Source organism: Thamnophis sirtalis, unplaced genomic scaffold (genome assembly GCF_051295495.1).
Source record: "Thamnophis sirtalis isolate CommonGarterSnake01/CBP01778 unplaced genomic scaffold, rThaSir2_p1.2 scaffold_8, whole genome shotgun sequence".
In the NCBI taxonomy this organism is placed as follows: Eukaryota; Metazoa; Chordata; class Lepidosauria; order Squamata; family Natricidae; genus Thamnophis; species Thamnophis sirtalis.
This window is the reverse complement of record NW_028261388.1, coordinates 38,802,346-38,825,590: the sequence shown is the minus strand read 5'-3', so window position 1 is coordinate 38,825,590 and position 23,245 is coordinate 38,802,346. Positions and strand designations below refer to the sequence as shown.

The window sequence follows — 23,245 nt, the reverse complement described above, 5'->3', positions numbered from 1 at the left end:
CCTACAGTGTCACGTACATAAATCTTCTTCAAATTCTCCCAACATCTTGCAGCATACTTTTCTCCACGAATATGTACTAATTGCTGGTCATTCAGTGTTAGACCAATTATACACAACACCTGTTCGTTGCATCGCTGAAAATCTGCTATCTTCTTGGTACCATCATCGTTATCTGGATTCCAAGCAGTTACATCAGGTGGATTCTGTACAGCATCCCATAAACCTTCCCTACGCAGGAGTAGACTGCACTTCATAGACCAGGAAACATAGTTTGTTCCATCCAACCAGGTTATCATCAATAGGCTTGTTGATAGGTCGCTCGCCATCTTCTCCAGGATAGTAACAATCACTAACAAAACAGCTGTCTGTATGTGGTATTGCGTATCAACACCAACTCTCCTTTAGCTACGTCTGGTATAACCTGGGCCCATAACCAGTGTTAGGTAAGCTCCCCGTTGGGAGAGCAAATGCGTTCAGAGAAGCGTTGTGAGAGTAATGTTGGAGAACACACAAACCAGCATACAGAGACACTGCAGTTTAAATAGGCTTTTACTTTCGTGGAAATAGAGGTATCAGAGTCCATCAAACAGTCCAAGTCATACAGGGTTAAGACAGTCAGTCATCAATGTCTTTCAGTTAAGGGATAATCCAAATAACAGTCCATAATCATACAAACAGTCCGGTACACAAAGTTTGCTAGCAGTTGCAAAACTTACAATAGCTCACGCTGATCACTATATGGCACTTCTAACAGCCAGCTTCCATACACTCAGATCAGATCATTATATGATTTATATATTGCCAACCCAACCGTTAGATTATGTTCCTAACAATTCTCACTGTCATTAATGAGATTTACTAATAAAGTTTATCTCGAGTGCCAAGGTCTGAATTCTGGTAACAACAAATTAAGATAATCTGTTTCTTCTAGAGGGCTTTGTAATGCTGCCCTATCCTCTTTCCATAAAGAGGAGTTTAAAGAGTTGGCAATAGTTATCTGTCATCACTGGATGAGAAGGAAGTATATCAAGGACAAGACATTCACCACCCTTCCTGTCATATCTTTGGCAGGAACTCTGTCCACTTTTCAGAAACAATAAGTTCAAAATCTTCCCCAATGACATCACAAGTTTGTTGTCCTATATCAGTAAATTCTTGCCTAGAGCAATAATAAATGATCAGTTAAAATTGATTTTAGTAAACCTCATTATTTACTTAGAACTCAAGAACTGATTAACAATTTTAATTCAGTACCATAACCGACAAAAAAAGGGAACTGTACTATTTGCAATTATTTTCTTTTTAAACTTACAGTAGATTTAAATAGCTTTTTACTTATATCGAAAATGGTTAGATATAGTGAAATTTTAGACAGCCAAGGGAATTTGAAAACAAATCCAGAATTAAAGGAGCAAAATATAAATATAGATTGTGGCCATATCTCCAATTACAATCGAGATATAAAAAAGACGCATAAGAATATGGAATATACACAGAATTACAACAAATAGATAAAATTTTAATTGACCCGGAAAATAAATTCATAATGAAAATTTACAAATATTTATTAGAAGTAACATTAGAAGAAGAAAAAGTTAAAGGTTGCATGATAGCATGGGCCAAAAACTTTGGTTTATAACATAGATCTAGTGCATTGGGAAAGAATTTGGAACACAAATTATAAACTAATACGATCAGCAGCACTTAAAGAAAATATATACAAAATGTTTTATCATTGGCATTTATCACCAACAAGATTGCTAAAATGTACCCAAACATGAAGCCGACCTGCTGGAAGTGTAAAAAAGTACAAGGGACTTATCACATATGGTGGACCTGCCTGGAAACACAAAAATATTGGACAAAAATTTGGAAATGGGTGCAAGAAATTACAGGAGAACAGATAAAATACAAACCCGAAATCTTTCTACTGGGAATAATCAAAGGGAAATATACAAAGAAAATTAAGTACATATTAACACATCTGCTAACTAGAGCTAGAATAGTATTTGCCCAATGCTGGAAACAAAATAATATCCCCTTGGACGAATTAGTGATAAAAAAAAGTTGGATTGTGCAGAGATGGACAAATTAACACTGAAATTAAAAGATAGAGTCGGAATATTATGAAATTTGGAACAATTGGTACAAATGGCTGCAAAACAAAATTAATTAAGCCAAAAAACTATATATAAATATATATAGAACTGTGTATAAAGGTGTGTAAATATAGAAGCGAAATATTATATACATGTACAGGTATGATGACATAACAATGTTGATGTAATGACTGTAAGGTGTTGTAGAAGAGAAAAAATAATTTTAAAAAATCTGCTAAAAAAGAAAAAAAGAGAGAAATAGCTTACTTACTTACTTATTTACTGTTTATTGGAATAACAGAATTTATCTCTTCCAAAAATTATACTATGGGCAAAGAGAAAAATATCGGAGTGGGGTGGGAAATGAGGATTCATAATAATAATGTTCTATGATGGTTGTTGTTAGATATCCCCCCGCCCCGACAGTGGTTTCCACCAAGGTCCTCTGTTCCGGCGGGAACAGAGGTTTAATCCCATTGGTCAAAGGGTCTGACAGATCCCTTTAAAAGGGCTGCTGTCCGACCCTTCCTCAGCCGGATGTTTACCTTACTTGTAATAAAGAGCTGTTGTTACTGAAGCCTTTGTGTGCCTTCCTTTACCCGATCTAACAGTTGTGTTTTTTTCTGGATGCAAAAATCTCTACCCAGTACATGCTCCACTCCTGACACACATCTATTTCAGAGAATTAACAATGTTAATTGGTGATCAGGTAATGTAATGCAGTGCTATTCAGCCAGCCTCTTACTTTCCCAGTGTCCCTTACATACCCTGCAGATTATTGTGACAATAGGAGAAATGAACTCTGGGCTATTATTAAGGTATAGGCACTGAGTTTTCCCTGTGCTATATTTAGTTTCTGTTAAAAGAAGAGATGAGCTTCTGGCTCTGAGCATCTGTGAAAATGTCTTGGTGAATCATATTCTTTGATGTTTATCTGATCTCCGTATTTTAACTCTTTATTTATGAGAACAATAAGACCAAAAGATGTTGACTTTTTTAAAAAAAAGTCACCTCGTGGTGAGATGGGTGGGAAGCAAATTTAATAATAATTGGGAGTGGGGTGGGGAGAGAACAGTGAATGCAATGCTTGTAAGCTTGACATTTTTGCATGTTGCTGGACATATTTTTTGGGAATAAAAAAATTGGTGGCTCTTCATCATGATGACTATATATATTGGATAGTGGAACTATTATTGAAAGCATGGTGATTTAGGGCACTTCCTCCCAATTTCAGAAGTGGTTGAAGAGAAGGATTTTGGAAGGTAGGATTAAGGGACACTCAAGTATCGGAAAGAGTACTATGTTGGAATATACTGGAAAAGGGGGCTGCCCTTATTGTATGTCAAACAGACCAAACTGGCCAAATATTGCCAGTTCTTCCACAGCAGTCCATTCTAGATTGTTTATAGGGGAGTGAGAGAGAGAGAATCAATTTTGAGGTAATACAATGGATATCAGGGGTCGGCAATCTTAAAAACTCAAAGAACCATTTGGACCTGTTTCCCACAGAAAAGAAAACACCAGGAGCCACAAAACCCTTCCAATGGCTAACTATTTCCTGAGCAGCCACAAAACTAGCCTATGTAGTTGAATTAAACGTTCTCTTTTTTTTCCTAAAACTTCTTTTCTTGGATTTATCCATGGTTGGCCTAGCAGGGTTGAAAAGCTCAATAAATCGCATGCCGGCATGTGTCGCACATTGGCGGTTGTGACACATATTTGGAGCGACAGGGAGCTGCAGCAGAGGAATGAAAGAGTCACATGCAGCTCCAGAGCTTGCTGACCTGTGATGTAGATGATACTATGCCAATTTTAAAACTGCCTGTTCCATTGAGTACAACTGAATATATACCAGTCTCATGGCATTCAGCTAAGTTGAAGTGCATTGTTATGGGCATTAGTGTCATAACATTAATGCTATTCCTCCCACTCCTAAAAGCAGAATGCAAACTCTCTGCTTGGCTTACAAAATTATTTTAATTGTATTTCGGTTCAAAACAAGCCAAATAAAAAAGGAATGAAACGTTCAAATACAATTTGAATACAGATTCTGAACCATTATGTACATTTTTAGATACTTTGTAATATTTGACATGGTATCACTGATGAGCTGAAAAGTTTTCATAGTGTAGGATTTAGTTCCATAAAAAATAGCAGAATAATTGTTATTCTGAGTTGGAAGGGACCTAGGAGATCTTCTTGTCTAACCGATTCAAGCAAGAAACCCTATACCACTTCAGACAAATTATTGTCAAATGTCTTCTTTTAAAACTCCAGTGTTGGAGCACTCACAACTTCTGGAAGCAAGTCATTCCACTGATTTAATTATTATAACTGTCAGGAAACTTATAGTTCTAGGTAGATTCTCTCCTTGATTATTTTCCATCCATTGCTTCTTGTCCTGCTTCCAGGTGCTTTGGAAAATAGGTTGACTCTGCTTTTATTTGTGGCAATCCTTCAAATATTCAAAAACTGCTATCATGTCACCCCTACTCCCACTTTTCACTAAGCTAGACATACTCAATTCTTGCAGCCTTTTTATTCACTAAATATTACTAAACATTCACTAAATTCTACATTCTAACAAAGTAATGCTAATGATCCCAACATTTTTAAAGTAAAAAAAAAACCTTCCAAAATATAGCAAATTATTAGAATAAAAATTATTAATAGATCACATATACAAAGCTGTAGCCAGCTGCAATTATGTTTCTTTTCCTTTATATATATATAAAAAATCATTGTTAGCAGCATAATTGCACTGTTTCTGGAGCACTGTTAGCAAAAAGCATAAAAAAGCTAGCGGAAAACAAAAGTGAAAATTAAACATTTCTGAATAGTATGAGAGGCACTTAGTTTCCTTTCTAAACAAGTTCTAAACTCAGAAATAAAATAATGGAAGCAGTTGGAGACACATATTGATGAACTGAAATCTGTGATACTAAAGTAGTGTAGTATTTAGTAGTATTTCTACAGAAGTAGAAATAGCAAGAGTAATATATACAATTCAGGGAAAATCAGCATCTTTCTAAATATTCATAGCAATAGCAATAGCAGTTAGACTTATATACCGCTTCATAGGGCTTTCAGCCCTCTCTAAGCGGTTTACAGAGTCAGCATATTGCCCCCAACAACAATCCCGGTCCTCATTTTACCCACCTCGGAAGGATGGAAGGCTGTCAACCCTGAGCTGGTGAGATTTGAACAGCCGAACTGAAGAACTGCAGTCAGCTGAAGTAGCCTGCAGTGCTGCATTTAACCACTGCGCCACCTCGGATTCATATCATCACTGGAATAGTAGGAGAATAAGCTGAGTCTGAAAAGCTTTAGTATGAGCTGCACCTTGTTCGCCAAATGATTATCAAGTATCCAGTGCCTAGATGCTGCATAACGGAAGCCATAGATTTTTATATATTTGTCTTACAATACTAAAAGTATTCCATAGAAACTGAGGTGGGTTTAATTTTGCTTCTGTTTTCCAAATGCAGCAGAAAAGGTCAGTATTAAAGAATTCCCATCTGCTGCATTCAGAATTTGCATAAAATCTATGGTACAAGATAACACTTCCCAAGGTTTTTTTTCCTCTTTTCTTTCTAGCAAGCAGATGAGAAGGATTCTGGAAATTGATGTGCCTTTTATTTCAGCTTATCTTACTCGGCTTTGTGCCTCCTTCTCCTGTATTTTTTACATGGTTATTCATCCTCTATTTCATCCCACTCCCAATGCATATATTAAAGTCCCATTTGTTGAATAACAAATAATTTTGATTATAAATCAATATTTTCTTTCTCTTTCTTTTGGAAAGAAGGTTCTGGAAGTGTTTGCTTCCAGACAACTGAAACACAAATCACATTTCTGGCCTTTCTTCGTATTCATCCCCAAGATCTTCTTTGGAAGGTCCCCGGATTCGAACAGCCTCATGTTGAGGTTGGAATGTATTTTCTGTCTCCCTAAAAATTAGACATAAAATGATTAATTCAGAGGATCAGGTTTTTTTTAAATAAAAATAGTTATAATAATTACTGCATTTATTTATTTATTAAACTTGTATGTTGCGCATCTCACCTAGAAGCTATTCTTAGGTGATTTGCAATCATAAAATCATTATTGAAGAACATTTAGGTCATCTCTATTAGCCTATTGTAGCCCCAAAAAACAGAGTTTAGTAGCATCTTTTCAGGTTCAGATTAACAGTTCAAGAGAGTTGGGAAATTCTTGGAAAATGAGGTAATTGAGGCTCCAAACTCAATCAATATCAAAATGGACGGAGAAAGGCAAGGAAGGAGGCACCTAATGACACCAGTGTCTGGGATTCTTGGTGCTCTCTGAGATTGGTTGTTTTCTTATAGATGTTTCATTATCAAACTAGATCACATCATCAATGCCGATAATGGCACTGATTAAGTTACATAGTTTGGTAATGAAACATTTACAAGAAAACAGTCAAGTTCAGATACTACGAAGGACCCCACAGTTCAACCTCGAGCTACAAATATACAAATCTTCTTTCTATAAAGACTTCTCTGATAAACAAAGAAGAGAAACAAACAGAACAAGTAACAAATCTCAAAGTAGCAGTTTTAGAACAAAGAAGCTTTACCAGCACTACCAAGTGAAAGACAGCGGAGTTTATATACTGTAAATAAGCTGATGCAGTATTTCTGTACGCCCCAACTTCATCCTACTCTATTCTAATCCTAAATAAATTATACCACTCCATGCATCTGATGAAGTGAGCTGCAGCTCACAAAAGCTTATACTTTAAAATAAAATGTGTTAGTTTGAAAAGATGCTACTAAACTCTTTCCAATAATGCAGAACTGGAATGGCTAAACCAACATTTTAATCTGCTCCAACTAACTCCTGAACTCAGAGTGACTTGGTAAAAAGAAAGCTACAATTATGTTTGCTGCAAGGCCAATACTTCTTAAGTAGATCTCTCTAGTGAAGTTGGCTATTATTTTCTTGGACAAGCATTAAAAAGTAGACATGCTACTATTAAGGGAACATTAAATTAATCATTGAAGTTTCTTTTGTTCAGCCAAATATGCTATACAAATAATTTTTCTTGTTTTTATTTTGCTTTGTATTGTTTATCTGTCAAGCAGTCCTTGATTCTTTGTGCTTTTCTGTCTTTGTCTGTTGTTTATTTAACCAGTGTGCCTTTTGTATAAATTAAATCAGATTACTTAAAAACATGCCAAGAAAGAGAGAGAGAGATAGGGCTGGGAAGAAATAGCTAGATTTCATGAATCCATTTATGCTACTCATGCATATCCAAATGTGGAAAAGAAAAAATGTATATACAATTGCTTTTTAGAGAATTGTTAAAATCTGAAACTTCCGAAGTGGCTTGGGACTACTCAATAAGATGTAGCATTACCAAGTAACGCTTGGTAAAAGCATTACCAAGTGGCTTACCAACCCTTAAAAGTAGGGAGCAGCGAGTAATTCCTACTTCAAACAATGTCTAAATTGGTTTTTATCTGATAAATTTTAGTGTGGCAGAATGAAATATTTTCCTATATTTTTGCATATTGTCTTCCAGAAGTTATATTTATATTATCTAGAACAGGGGTGTTAAACTCAAGGTCCACGGCCCGGATTCGGTCTGCAATGTGGTTGGATCTAGCTGATGAGGCTGTCCTGGTCTACCCAATGCAAAGAAGAAAGATCAGGCCAGCATGGCTCTGGCCCAGTCTACCCAATGCGAAGAGGAAAAAAGGCCAACAGTTTTGAGAGTGGCATCAAGCTGGCCGTGCTCACCTGGTTGTCTACGCTCACCCAGTTGTCCATACCTACCCAGTTAGCCATGCCCAACCGGCCCCCCGAGTTCAGCCACAGCCCTGATGTGGCCCTCAATGAAATTGAGTTTGACACCCCTGATAAGCTAAAAGAAAGCCTGGAGCTTTATAACTGCTTTAGAATGAAGAATGGAAATTTATCATATGCCAAAAGTGAAATGACCTTTCAGACTGATTTGTAAGGAGACTGTTTGGGACATAGAATTTACCCGCAAGATCCCAGGTGCTACTTTAATTGCTTAAATTAAGGGCCTTTGAAAGGTACATAAAAAGTGCTTTCCAACAATCTATTTCTAAGTTGAGGTTGACCTCAAAATATTTTAAAGTAACTTCTTAATTACTCTTTTTATTTCATTTGCTCTCATGTCACAGCATTTTTCCTTATATATTTATCTCACACAGTTAGTTTACTAATATTACACCTCCTAGCCCCCCTCCAATAAAGCAGTAATGTGCTACATCTGAATAGTATAATTTGAAGAAGAATGCTTTAAAGTTGGAAATTGTTTTGTTGAATGGGAATTAAAATCCACCAATCATTTGTAAAGGACAAGATGCACAGGTAGGTTTAACGGTGCACCCGATGAGAGTGCTGAACGGTTGTACTTGGTTTTGCTGTATCAGGCATGAGCAAATCTGGAGGTGTAGAATTATAGTGGCAGAGTCAGGAAGATACTGACTAAATTTTAATTCATAATATGCAAATTTCCCACTTTTGCGAACTAAACTGACATTACTAAGCTTTATTTAGCCCAACTGTGAACAGTGCTGTAAATAATCTAAAGGAGAAAAAAACCTAGGTGTGACATCCATACCCTACCTTTAAAATAGACAGTCTCTCTCTTCCCATCCCACTCCATCCCCACCTTTTTTACCAAAGGATACTCACGTTGCCTCATAGTCCTTATTCTTTGATTTCCTACAGCAACAACAATAAATCAAAACACTTATGATAATCACAGCAGCAAGGATCCCACCAATGATTCCAGCATAAAGAGCAATGTTCATGGATGCTGTAGAGAGAAACAATTAGCTGTTAGTTATCACATAACTGATAAGCTATTTGGCTATGTTTTGGAAAACACATTTGTTAGAGATTTGAACATGTTTAAAAATAATATCCTGAATATTCAGTAATTAAGCAGCAGAAAATTCTATAAACAGAATAAAATTCAGGGTATGGTTTGCTTGGGTGTAGAGCAGGAGTGGGTTCCAGCCAGCATTACTGCTGGTTTGCTCATGCACATGATGAATGCGCACTGTGCACTCATGCACAATTCAATAGAAATGGTTCTACGCATGCACAGAACTTTAAAAAAGATGGCTGTGGCGACCAGGGAACCAGTTTGGGAACGTGGCCAGTCTGGGCTGCTGCCGGTTCTGTGACCTGGTCGGCGTACCACTACCAGTTCAGCCGAACCAGGCCAAACCGGTAGGAACCCACCTCTGGTGTAGAGTAAGATTATAGCCTACCTATCTATGAATAATAACGGACAGTTATTCTAAAGCAAAAACATTATTATTAAATAATTTCAAATGAAATTTCTGGAATGATTTATTGCTGAAATATTATTAATAAATTAAATTAAGAAATAATAATATTACTGAAAAAGTTATCAGGAAATAAATGAAGATTTAAAAAAGCCTGTCTTCTATGCAACATTCCCAACTTTTGCGTACAGGTGGGGCAGGAGAGGCACTTCTGCATGAGTAGCAAGTGGAGCTGTGCCATGCTCACTGGTCATTTCTGTGGCCTGTTCTGAATGGGGGTTGGGACTCCTGTTCTACTGCATTTTTAAAATGTAAATGTGGACATCGGCACCCCCTCCCCCAATTCTGGGAGTAAAATTCTGGCATTCTGGAAAATTCTGGAAGTTCAGACATCTTGAAGTTCCCAAGTTTGAGAAATGCTGCCCTACACTAATAAAGGGGGGGGGGGAATACAAGAGATACGCATTATCTTTTTTTTTTACTTTTAAACACAGAGAGTCATTTAATTGATACCAGATTAGGTGAGAAATATTTAAAATGGGTGAAGTTAAGGATTTTATTTTATTTTATTTTATTGCACTTATATGCCGCCCTATTCCCGGACAGACTCAGGGCGGCTAACAAAACCAAGGGGGGGAATACAGACAAGAGGGGGGGGAAAGCAAGCAACTACAGAAAGAATTTAAAAACAATCAACAGCCACACAATTCGAGCAGGGACGGGAACTCATCAGCCCCAGGCCTGTCGGAACAGCCAGGTTTTAAGGGCTTTGCAGAAAGCCTGAAGGGTGGTGAGGGTCCGAATCTCCATGGGGAGCTCATTCCAGAGGGCTGGAGCAGCCACAGAGAAGGCCCTCCTCCGGGTGGTAGACAATCGGCATTGGCCGGCAGATGGGATTCAGAGGAGGCCTAGTCTGTGGGATCTAATAAGTCTGTTGGAAGTAATTGGATTGTACTGTATGGGAAGAACCTAGACATGTGGGCACAATTGGAATGTTCCATATTTTTTCTCATTTAAAAATGGGATTGTTTTCAATATACTTCCAGTATCATAGTGGCCAGAAATTGCTGTCATTATTTGTAATGCTACAAACTGCGCATGATAAACAAGTTAATTCAACAGAATCTAGATCTTTTTGTTTGCCCATTGGCATTCTGGTAGATGGAACATAATAGGTGCACAAACCAAATGCATCTGGACTTTTCATCTGACAATACCTTCAGATAGTCACTAAATGTGCTGACACATGCCCTTAATTGTGGAGCTACTGCGCAAATATTTAGTGAAACGTAGAAGCAAACAATAAAATAATTCCCTTTCCCCGCCCCATAATGAGAAAACAACACTAATTAAAGAAAAAAAAACCCACAACAATTTGAAAAATATTTTGAGTTAAAATCCTTTTTAAAAACTGTATTTCAGCACTTATATGTTACTATTCCAGAAGAAGTACAGGCTGAAACAAAAAAAAAAGAAAGCAGTTAAATCAATTAAAAATATTTTTTAATTAGGGAAAATCTTTTGTGGCACGGAGATGTGTAATTGGGTCATCTACATAACAAATCACTATAAATAACTGCAAATATACCTTTTAGGGGCAGAAAAGGGATTCTGCTATGGATAAAACATAAATGGAGGATGATCTGATAATGTCCTTTAGGAAAGCCTCTAAAACAGTGTTTCTCAACCTTGGCAACTTGAAGATGTCCGGACTTCAACTCCCAGAATTCCCCAGCCAGAATTCCCCAGCCATCCGCTGGCTGGGGAATTCTGGGAGTTGAAGTCCGGACATCTTCAAGTTGCCAAGGTTGAGAAACACTGCTCTAAAAAGTGAATGAGCAATATTCAATGCTTAACTATAGGACAGCATTCTGGAAGGCATCTGCCAGTAAAACATATACCGGTAATTCTTATTGTGAACTACTCTCCTTGATCTAAAAACTGATAAGCTTATTCCCGTGAATCTATGGCAAACCTATGGCATGTGTGCCGGGGGTGTCACACAGACCCCGTCTCTGTAGGCACATGCACCATTGCCCCAGCTCAGCAAGCTGATCTTTGGATTTCCGGCGCACACGTGCCTTACGGTTTGGGCATTCTGTGCCTAAAAGGTTCGCCATCTATTTTATTGACTTATTCTATTGGCTTATTGGCTTATTCTGTCACTGGGGTATTCTCTTCTACTTAAGTCTGCCCCATCCAAGCATCCCCAAACACTTACGAGGTACAATAGCAACCGTGAGATTGCATTTGTTCTGTCCAACAATGTTTTGGGAAAGGCAGATAAAATATCCGGTGGTGTTTATAGAAACATTTGTCAGCATCAGTATTCCTGGTAGAAAACAAGAAAAACAACCCGATCACATAGCAGGTTCAAACAGAAAAAAATATACACCCGTTTCTTATTTTACCATATATAAAATCAGTTTTGCATGATGTTCTAATAGCAGGTGTATAACCCCATAAAGCATGATACAAGGAATCATAATAGTCCAGTTCAGTTGCTATGTTTGTTGGCATGATTTGCAATCCTTTTAAAATGTTTTAGTACACCGGCTATCTAAGAAGTCAAGAAGTCATCTAACATATTCTCGTCTCAATTTTATTTTCAATGATCATGGCAAGATTGGTTAAGCAAAGAGAGACCTATAATCAACCAGGGGCTGGGTTTACACTTAGTGTATTGTTCCTTCTCCTTTTCCTCCTACATCTGACTATGCCTTGGTAACATCTTTTTCTGCTGATTCTCAATGATATCTCCGTCTTTTTCCCAGAAAAAAAAAGGTTCAAGTCATCCTTTATCACTCTTAAAGTAATATTCCCCTCATACAGATATACACTTCATTTGAACACAATCCAAGGACAGCCTAAAGGTGTATAAAATCCATCAGATTTTGTCACCAATTACCTTTGAGAGAAGTCAGATGATTGACAGTAAGTGGGAAGAGAGTCAAGAGAAGTTGTATAGAAAAAGAAAACAGATTTCATACCAGTATAATTTTCTCTCCAGTTAAAGATTGGTGGGCAGAACTTTAGCTCAGCACAATGGGAAACTCTCATGACATGGTTCATTTGCTTTTAACTGAATATAATGTGCATTGTGCAAGCCCAGCCATTATGGTTGGTAAACCAAGGTTTATAGGTTTGCATGATATATTAAATCCTTCAGGAAATGTAATGTATTCAAGGATGTACTACATAAAAAAACATAATAATAATTAGAACTCAGCTATCTATTTACTAACTGTAATGCGTAGCAACTGTGGGTCAAAACTGTATATAAGTTTTGCTTTAATTCCAAATATATAAATTGATTTCTTGTCCTTATGATTTATTCCCAGATAAGGAATTATAGTTTCACAAATCTAGAGGTAGCATATTTTTAACAATTGTGAATATAAAATGCAGGTGAGAAGTTTTTGTGAAATTTGTACAAATCTTAACATTCTCTGTGAAATGGATTATAAACAAACTTAGTATAGTGCATGTGACTAATATGCTGCATCCATTAATAAACATTTAGTAATAGAACACAGCTAATATAACAGCAAAGCCTGAGAGTTATATTGGACTATCAATGATCCATGCAGGTTAGGCAACGATGATCTTATCATCTGGAAAATATTCTTCAGCTTTCTAAAGAATTTCATTCTTTGTGGGAATCAACATTACAAAATCATAGTATACTGATGAGAGAGGACATTTTTATGGGTGCATGCTTATGCTATAAGTGTCTGGATGAAAGCCATGAGGGCAGGGTTGGCTGCCAGTTTTGAAGACATTTCAGACAAGATGTCTTCAGTGGATTTTTTCCAACTTCTTTCCCCACTGCTTATTCACATCCTTCTGCCTTTTTATCTAAACTGTATATTCCTCAAAGGGGAAAAATGTGTTTAAGAAAGTGTTTCATCTTCTTAGTCTTGTTACAATGCTGCTTTTTTTTTTGAAGTGACAAGTGAAATGCAACGATAATCACAGGGAGCAGGAGCATTGACTTTGGCAATTGAAAGTGAGCCCTCAGCAGATCTCATCTTGTTGAATACCTATCTATACCTTAACGTAGTTTGGCATTGTAGCGTAGTGATTGAGAAGCTAGACTAATATCCATAAGTCAAGGCTAAAAATTATCCATGACATGCTCTGGATGACTGAGCATTATTTCTCCCTCCTTCATGGAATTACCTTGACTATAATAAACGAGGAGGGGACTGTAAATAATAATTGCTTTACCTGGAGCAGGAGGCCATAGATATGAAATGATGTGTCATATAAAAATTTCTAAGCTTCATTCCTAATAATATTTCAAATGTCTCTTTATTTGCCCAACAAAAAGGCTATAATAAGCTATACAATGCATATTCTAAATAGTTCAGGAACAATACTTAAGTCTCCAGTGTCGTGCTGGGACCATGCACTAAGAAGTAAATAAACCGAGATCAAAGACTAAAATTAAAATAATAATTTAAATTAGTTAAATGCCATGAATCTGAACATTTACCCTTCATTTAGTAATTCTTCACCACCATGGATAAGTAATAAATTGTAATCTAACTTTGAAATATTGTAAGAAATGTCTACCATAATAGCAACTTGAATCTCCAAAGAGTCCCAGTCAATTCATTTGTACATGGCAGTATGAAGAGCTGTTCTTGAATCAGGTAGGCTGGTTTGTAAAATCAGCCCCTGAACAGAATGAAAACTGCACATTCAAAGAAGAATGATTAAGGGGAATTTTCTTTTCATGCCAAATCTTCAAATAGAATGAATAAAAACTCTGTGTTTGTCAAAGGTGAGATGCAATGGAGAACAGTGAAGAAGCAGCACAGAAAGATTATGTCCAGTAAAAGAAAAGCATAGAGAATCTCCATGTATTGATAAGAAAGCACTAACTTGAAATCCTCCATTTGAGGGGAAAATATATTATACCGAAATGTGTGGAATGCCTTGAATAAATTATTTTATTGTGGTATATGTTTTGTTTCTTATGATTGCATTCTTTTATTTTTATGCAATTATTTATTGCTAATCTTAATTTCTTATCAGTTGTGCTGTACTCTCTGTAGACTTTTATATTGTTTTTACAATATTGTTTTATATTATAGGCTTTTTACATTGCTTTAAAACATTTTATAATATGTTTTAATTTATTATATATTGCACGGGGATTCCTAAAAATGTACAGTAAAGAGTACAATAAACAAAGTTATTCATAAATAAACTATATTGACCAAACAATTTGAAGTTGTTGCTTGCTCAATTTTTGAGCTTTTATGTGACCATTTATACTTCATCAATTTATATATAGTCTCTATTTCAGTCATATGAATCATAACGTTTAAATAGAGAAAAAGGCAGAAAGATTAGTCTTGATCTTTATTCTTGTTCTGCATTGTAAATTTACAGATAATATTTTTTCATATGTTGCTTTATAAGAAAAATGAGAATAAAAGAAAAAGAAATAAGCAATGATATACAGGCAATTTATTAACATTTAGGAAAGTTTTTTTGATCTAGTGCTACCATCTATAGGTCCATCTGGTGTATAGCAAGTCTATTTTCTTTCCAATTCAGTAAAGTCTAATCAAGGCTTTATTTGATATGTTCCAGGATAAAAGCTATCTTCCCTTTTGTTTTCATTACAGTATTGGTGTCAGATTTTGGGCAAGGCCTGGTGAGTTAAACAAGATGATGTTCTCTTTTATTTCACCTTCAATTATCACTACATTTCAGTTTACAGAATATTGTACAATGAGGTAGCGCTTTCCAGCTATAATAAGCCAAGTATTATGTCATACTAAGTATCATACAGTAAGCTAAGTATCATTGTTAGGATCATCTGACATGTTATGAGAGGTTATACAAGCTTGCTACCTTCCAGAATGTGCCACATGACCCTAGCAGTTTGGCCTCGCATTTGGCCTAATAATATGACTGACAGCTCTTTCCGACTGTGCAGTTAAAGAAATATGATAAGATAAGGTTCAAAGAAAATGAATAATGTTTCCACAGTGAGATGGTCTTCCTCTGAGTCTAGCTGAGAGAGTATCAAATTAACAAGGTAGTTGATAGAGAAAAATTACCACAAAATCACAAACTGCTGGACACTGACATGGTTTTATTCCTTCCACTAAGAACCTTGGGACTGACATTCAGAACGGATGTAAAATCCACATTGAATATATGAAATGCAACTACATTTAACTGCTTGTGATTTCCTGCCCCAAAGCATTTTTGTATGACATGTTGCCTGATTGGACAATAATGTCTACATCACCAAAGTTGATTGTTTGGAGTCATCTTCTCTGAGTCTTCATGCAGCCTGGGAGTTGGGTCAGCTTTCAGGACTCAGGACACCAAAAAAAATGAGTGCTGTCCAGAGTCCTGAGTCCCGAACACCCATCAGCCCTGGAAGCCATCTGTGACCAGAGGAAGGTGGACCCCCACGAAACCACTGGAAATGGGAAAATCCCAGGCTGACATATGTGTAGCCAGGATCACATATTTTGACTTCAAAATTATAGATATTCTAACAGCATTTATTTATGATACCAGTCATGTAAATGAATATGACTTCAATGTAGAAGTGAGATTTTAATCACACATGTTCTGACATTAAAGTACCTGTTTTGAGCCAAGGTGGCGCAGTGGTTAAATGCAGCACTGCAGGCTGAGTGCTAGATCAGCAGTTCAGCAGTTCAAATCTCACCGGCTCAGGGTTGACTCAGCCTTCCATCCTTCCGAGGTGGGTAAAATGAGGACCCGGATTGTTGGGGGCAATATGCTGACTCTGTAAACCGCTTAGAGAGGCCTGAAAGGCCTATGAAGCGGTATATAAGTCTACTGTTATTGCTATATTGCTATTGCTGTTTTAATTGCCATGGATCAAGAACCAAGCAATTAGTCTGAATTACTATGGGGAATAGAATGATTGTGAGTATGGGAAACCTCCCATTGGAAAGAAATAACAACTTATAGCTGGAATCTGAGATATTCATGTCTGCATCGTTATACCATACTGTTGCTAAAAGGAAATAGACAATGGAGAACTACAAGAAAAATAAAGGCATCATAGAAATGCTCAGGTTAAATAGAAAGCTATTTTGTTTTTGTTTTTTAAGTACATGTAGCCTTCAGTAATTTAAAGAAGGGTACTCATTAGCAAAGCCTCTCTTTCTCATCCTGCAGCAATAGCATTTTGGCTTATTCTGTACTTCTGTAATTTGCAGAAGTGGAGTTCAAACAAAGCTGGTTCTAGATAAGAAAATTCCTATCATTAATACTTAGGAATGATCATCAGTAAAATCCCTGCAAAATTCCTTTAAAACTACCATTTATATCCCAAAGATTCAAAGTTATAAGGAATGAAATTGGCCCTGCAGACTCAGATAGCTGTATCAAAACAATGGATGCTAAAGTCAAATATATAGCAAATCACTGATTGACCATTCACATTTTAAAAGTTCCTTTAGTTCTTTTAGGCAGAGGAAAAATATGTTCTAGATGGCTCTTGCATGAGTTGGAACAGACTCAAAGAGCATTCTATGTCATACATTCCCTCCCCCCATGAAAAATTATTTTTAAGAAATTCAAATGACCATTCCCATTCTAATGATAAAAACATACAAAATAAACGTAAAAAAATAATTTATATTAATGAGAAGTCAGAGTATACCTCCTACAGCTGTTCCTGGAAGTGGCCGGCTTTGGTTCTGTGGATCATAACTTTGCCAGGTATATTTAGGTTTTGGGGATCCTTCATCAGAATTGCAAGTCAGGTTAATATTTTGACCGTATTCTTTTTTCCCAATAACTTTGCATACTGGAACAGACGGACGAACTGGATTAAGAGAGGAGAAGAAAACAATAACAGGTTCGCGAACAGGTTCAGTAACATAAGGGGAGAAACAGCACCAGACACAGACACACACACTAATCCCATCCCCTAGTCTTTAAATTTTAATCCTACCAGTAATTCTTATTTTTCAAATCCATTTATTAGGAATAACATTTTTGGGAAGAGAAATGCAATTTATCTCTCCTATTTAGCTTCTTCAGACAGACTTGTGGATATATAAAAATGAAGGAAATATCACAGTTTGATGCCCTTTTAGTATGTAAGTCTGAAATTCTTCCACCAGCACTTCCAGTTAAAAAGTGATTTAGGAAATGATGGGAAAGTCCTCTTCTGAGACTGTATATTCTAGAAATCTTCAGAAGAATCAAACTGGGTCCATCTGACTAAATATAGGATAGTTTATACCTTCCTGATTATTGCAATCATATTCAAACTGGCACAAGGATCATCAATACTGCTTCTCAAGTATTAGAATATATTATACACCCCTGCACTGTACAATATTTTTTACAATATACAGAACAGTGTTTGTCTATTTTAATCCACACTGAATTATTGAACAAAGTATTTCAGACTACTATGGGCAGTACTTCCTCTTTAGTATACATACTACTCAATCCAGATTTTGGACTGGCAAAAATACAAAGGGATGAATGCCTTACCAAGGACCAAAAGTTCTAGGTCGACACTTTTTGATGGGAATTCATTTCTTATCTCGACCGCGCATTCATAGGTTCCATTGTCTTGCATGGTCACCCGATCAAAGGTAATTCCAGCATCACCCTTTCCAAAATTGGTAGAGAATGTTAAACGATCTTGGTAAGTTGGTGTAAAGTGTTCCTCACCATCAAATGCCTTCCTAGCAAATTCTCCCTAGATAAGAAAGAAGGGGACATGTTAGTGTAACAATGAGATTCCCACTGCTTGCATAAAGAAATCCAGTGGGCACTTTTCTTGCTACCCTCTAAGCTTTTTGCCTTCTCAACTTATTTTTTTTAAAGTAATGATTATGCTGATATGTGCACCAACAGGCCTACCATCCCTGTCCTAATGTTTCTTTTTATTCATATCCATTTCATGTATCCAAAATCTTGTTTATACATATATATGTTGTCTAATACATGCTTGATGAAAGAAATAAAAATAAATAAATAAAATGTAAAAGTAAAATCAATTTATACTTCACAGAAGCCACAAGCAATTGTTAAGAAAGAATTGTTAACTTAAGAATTATTAAGGAAAGAAAGCCCACTGTCCCTGCTCTTATTTTAGTTATTGAAATGTTGAGTAAAGACATAAAATGAGAGGGCTGTGGGCATAAAAATTAAAAAAAGATAAGTTGACATTTTCCAGACGATTTGGTGTTGGTTTTGAAAGATCTTTAAAGGGGAACTGAATTATTAATGGATAAAATAAAAGAATTTAGTGCATCAGCAAATTTTAAAATTAATAAACAGAAGGAGAAGATATTAATAAAAATATGAAAATACATAATTGATTAACACAATGGCTTTTAAGAGTGAGTGTCACTGTGGCAAACATAAATTATATATATATAATTTAGTTGTGACACTAAATACATACCTATTTCCCTGGCTCAGCTGATAAAGGAGGAGAACCTTGTGGCTTAATGGTTAACACAACTGCCTAATATGTAATACAGCACAGGTTCTAATCCCAGTAAGGGTATGGCTAGCTGATGAGAGCTAAATAGCTTGAAGTAGATCTATACTAGTCTCCCTTTATTTATTTATCAGCACAAATGCAACACAGACACAGACCAGAGACAAAGACCAGAGACACAGACACACACAGACACACACAGACACACACACAGACACACACACAGACACAGACACACACAGACACAGACACACAGACACACAGACACAGACACACACACAGACACACAGACACACACAGACACACACACACACACACACACACACAGACACACACACACACACACACACATATGTATGTATGTATGTATGTATGTATATGTATGTATGTATATATATTTAGTGTCACAACCCCTGGTAAGCCCCAATTATGGGAGGAAGCTAACAGCTTCCATTATCTGTCAATCGGCTCGTCACAAGAGTCCATATATATATATATAACAAAATAATTATGTTAAGACATGGAATGGAATTAAAAATATTTTTTAAAATGAAACAAAGTACAATTGTCATTGTTGAGGAGAAATTCCATGATTTAGATGGATGTTATACCTGAATGTTTTTTTTAATTACAGACAATACCTGTTTTAACAACTGATGCACCATTTAAACAATGGCAGAAGGATTATCTAAATTTATATGATGGGGTAAAAATTATGAATTAATCATAAGGTATTAGACAATGCAAAAGAAAGAGAAGGGTTGCTTTTACCCATATGAAATTATATTTTTCTGCTTGTTAATTAGTATGGATGAAGGAGTGAGAATTGCAGATACACAGAAATCAATTGGAGTTAGGAGAACATGATTTGGTGTTTGGATGACATAGATATTTGTGGTACGATAAAGCTATGGTTAATGTGGGTTTTAAAAGTCATTATGCACTATTCTGAAAATATGAAATAAATACAAATCTAGTTTGTGTCAGAAACACTTTAATGGCTTCTCGCAGAAGAAATATTTTATGTACAAGAAACGATGAAAACTTACTATGATACATTAGAATTCTATTAAAACAAATATAAAATAAAATCAAAAAGAGCTCTGATAATAGAAGGACATACTTAATGCTTTTCTTATGTGCAATTATTGGAAACATTTGAAATATATTTTAAAAATTATGGTTTTAAACAATATAAAACTGAGTTTGAAATAAAATTATAGAAAAAATTATGATATGTAATTTCTAAAATGTAAAATTTTTAAAAATTTTAGTAGAAAAAGAAGAAGTTAAATTATAGATGATAAGGTTGGCTGAACATTTTGGTTAGAATATACAAATGGAACATTGGGAACATATTTAATTGAAAGGTTCGGCATTTACATTATACTCCAATCTTAAATAAGACTTTTATAACATTATGTATTGTTGGTATTTGTCACTAGAGAAATTGCCTGGAATGTATAAAGTTATTTCAAATTTATGCTTGAAATGTGACACAAGCTAACTATCTCATCTTCTGCCATATCCTTCTCCTTTTGCCTTCAACATTTCCCAACACTGAGGTCTTTTCTAATGAGTCCTCTCTTCTCATTGGGTGGCCAAAGCATTTGAGCTTCAGCTTCAACATTTGTCTTTCCAAAGAACAGTCAGGGTTAATTTCCTTTTGGATGTACTAATTTGGTCTTCTTGTAGTGCAAGGGGTTGCCAAGAGTCTTCTCCAACACCACAATTTGAAAGCATTAATTCTTCACTACTCATCCTTCCTTATGGTCCAACTCCCACAGCCATACATTACTACTGGGAAAACCATAGCTTCTTACTCTAGACTTATACTTTTCAGGGATCATAGATTCATGCTTACTGGTCACTTATTTCAATTAATTATCATGTACTCTACATGGAATGAAACTGGAACAGATTTTGTACAAGTCAACTATTGAAAAGAAGTAGTTGACAGACCAGTGTATAGCATGCACTTTAAAGATGGTAACTCTGCAGACCTGAATCAACTATATTGATTTCCAATTGTTTCTGAGTATAAATTGAGAACAGGCTTTGTCTTATAAGCCTCTATGTAATGCCATACTAGATTATCTGAAATATATTTCCTTCTATAGGAACTTGCTATAGTTATGAGCCTGGTGGTTAAAATGCAGTATTGCGTGCTCCTTCTTCTGACTGGCAGCAGATCAACAGTTCGCCGGCTCAAGGTTGACTCAGCCTTCTATCCTTCCGAGGTCAGTAAAATGAGGATCTAGATCAGAGGTGAGTTGCTGCCAGTTCAGCCTACTTCGGCCAAACCGGTAGTGTTATTCAGGCCTGGTTCACAGAACTGGCAGTGACCCAGGCCTGCCATGCTCCCGAACCGGTTCCCTCGCTGCCGCCTGGCCACCACCATTTTGGATTTTAGTGATATTGCACACAGAACAATTTATATTGAATGCACATGCGAGCGGGCACGTTGTGCACGGGTTACAAACCAGCAGTAACACCGACAGCAACCCACCCCTGATCCAGTTTTTTGGGCAATATGCTGATTCTGTAAACCACTTAGAGAGGGCTGTAAAGCATTGTTAAATGGTATATAAGTCTAACTGCTATTGCTGCTGTTATTAATAGAGGACAGAAAAGATTGTTAGTTTTCTTAAATGCTCAGCCATCACACTTTTCCCCCAGGTGCATATGTATATACCTTACCGTATGGCCGTTTCCCAAGGCCTTTCCCCTCCAAGAGATAAAGTCTTTTGGCTCTGCAGGACCACTTTTAAAGTTGCATGGTAGGGTGACATTTTCTCCTCTTATCGCGTGCACTGCCTTTGAAGGTCCTGATACTGAAACCGCATGAACAGCTGCTACCACTGGCAAAGATATACACAGAAAGGTCAGATGTGTCTCTATTATCATGATTGAAAAAAATGCTTTACAAATTCTGTATTCTTGAACACCTTCCCTTTAAAGTATTAAGAAAATGGGGGGGAAATGAACAGAAACAAAGTCTTTGAAGGAAAATCAGCTTTGGGATAGACACTTTACTATTAAAATACCTACTACCAAATTACCAACTAATTATACAGCTTGATCTATTTATTTAAAAGATGTTAAAGCATGACTGTAGGAGGCTCACAACAAAACCATAAAAATAAAAACAAATGAAGCAAAAATTAAAATGCCAGATGCCACAACAACCATTACTTTACTTCAGTGACTCAGTAAAAACCCCAAGTCTTGATGGCATTTTGGAAAGCTCAATGTTGGAGGATTGTCTGCAAGGGAGTTCCACAAGGATGGGGGTTCCACAAGGTAGAGGCACCCCCAGAAAAGGCAGGTTTCTAGATCCTAGCATAAGTCAGCATTTCAGGAAAGGTACCTGGAATGTGCTACCCTATCCAATCTGGGGGGATGAGCAGATGCCGCCCCCCATATTGGATAGGGTAAAAACCCAGAAATAACTTGGTCCCATGAAAGACAGGAACTTGAATTATACCTGGAAGAAAACTGGAAGTCCATGTAGCTCATTCAACTCAATGTAATGTTGGTCAACCTGGGAGCATATCAGCTTTATCAGGTAGATCAGATAAGAAACAGACCAGATGAGCTAATTTTATTTTATTGCAAGGCTACATTAAAGGAATCTTGCAAGTCTCTTTTTACTTCGTGATAACTTAGGATTGTTTCTGGATTTCTTTCTCTACTCTTTATGTAGCTGTGGGCTTTCCCACGGTGCATCAGTGCATCTGATGTTTCCAATGCAGCATCTCTTCTTCCCTCCCCCCATCTCCCAACATCATGTCCACATTCCATCATAGAATGTGCACTGCATGCAGCACTGTATTCTGGTTCAGTTGTAGTACTAAGGCGATATTTAAGAACACCCCTATTAGAGAACATTGCAGTAAACCATACAGGAAGTGATTGAGGCATGACTGGTTGTGAGGAAGGCCTCCCCATGCAAGAAAAGATATAATTGGGACACAAAAATAAATCTGTAAAGAGCCTCTCCTTAGCCATAGGTAAGCAGGAGTTGTCATCCAAGAAGACCCCCTAATTGTGCTCAAGCTCAGCCCAGGGATTACTGACTCTGCTGGCGGAACAAGCTTCAGCTGGAAGCAATGTGTGTGGGTCGTGGCTGTGTGCTCATTCTTGTATCACAAGACTCTGAATTACTGTGAGCTAATGTGGATGTCATTTCAGTTTTTCCTGGGGGCTTTATCTTCATTTATTAGACTTTGAGCAGCTTGCTATTATTAGATTAATTGGCCATTGTCTCGGGAATTAATTGGAAGTATCTAGACCCTCACAGCCTCCTTCAGATGCCCAGCCTGCAGTCGGCATGTACTGCATTACTGACTATCATCAATGTGCATTGCTAT

At 36.7% G+C, this 23,245-nt stretch overlaps 1 protein-coding gene across 1 annotated transcript in view; it reads right to left on the bottom strand.

Annotated features, from left to right (window-relative positions):
- Positions 1-5,282: 5,282 nt before the first annotated feature.
- The window catches only part of GPA33 (glycoprotein A33), a 32,326-nt gene continuing 14,363 nt past the window's right edge, over positions 5,283-23,245 (bottom strand). Inside the window, exons 2-7 of the mRNA XM_087721484.1 lie at positions 21,573-21,733; positions 17,912-18,122; positions 17,067-17,231; positions 11,616-11,726; positions 8,793-8,916; positions 5,283-6,049 (exon numbers count right to left, since the gene is read on the bottom strand). Of these exons, the coding sequence (XP_087577610.1) occupies positions 5,947-6,049; positions 8,793-8,916; positions 11,616-11,726; positions 17,067-17,231; positions 17,912-18,122; positions 21,573-21,733 (875 nt within the window). The 3' untranslated portion in view covers positions 5,283-5,946. The remainder of the gene's footprint in view (positions 6,050-8,792; positions 8,917-11,615; positions 11,727-17,066; positions 17,232-17,911; positions 18,123-21,572; positions 21,734-23,245) is intronic.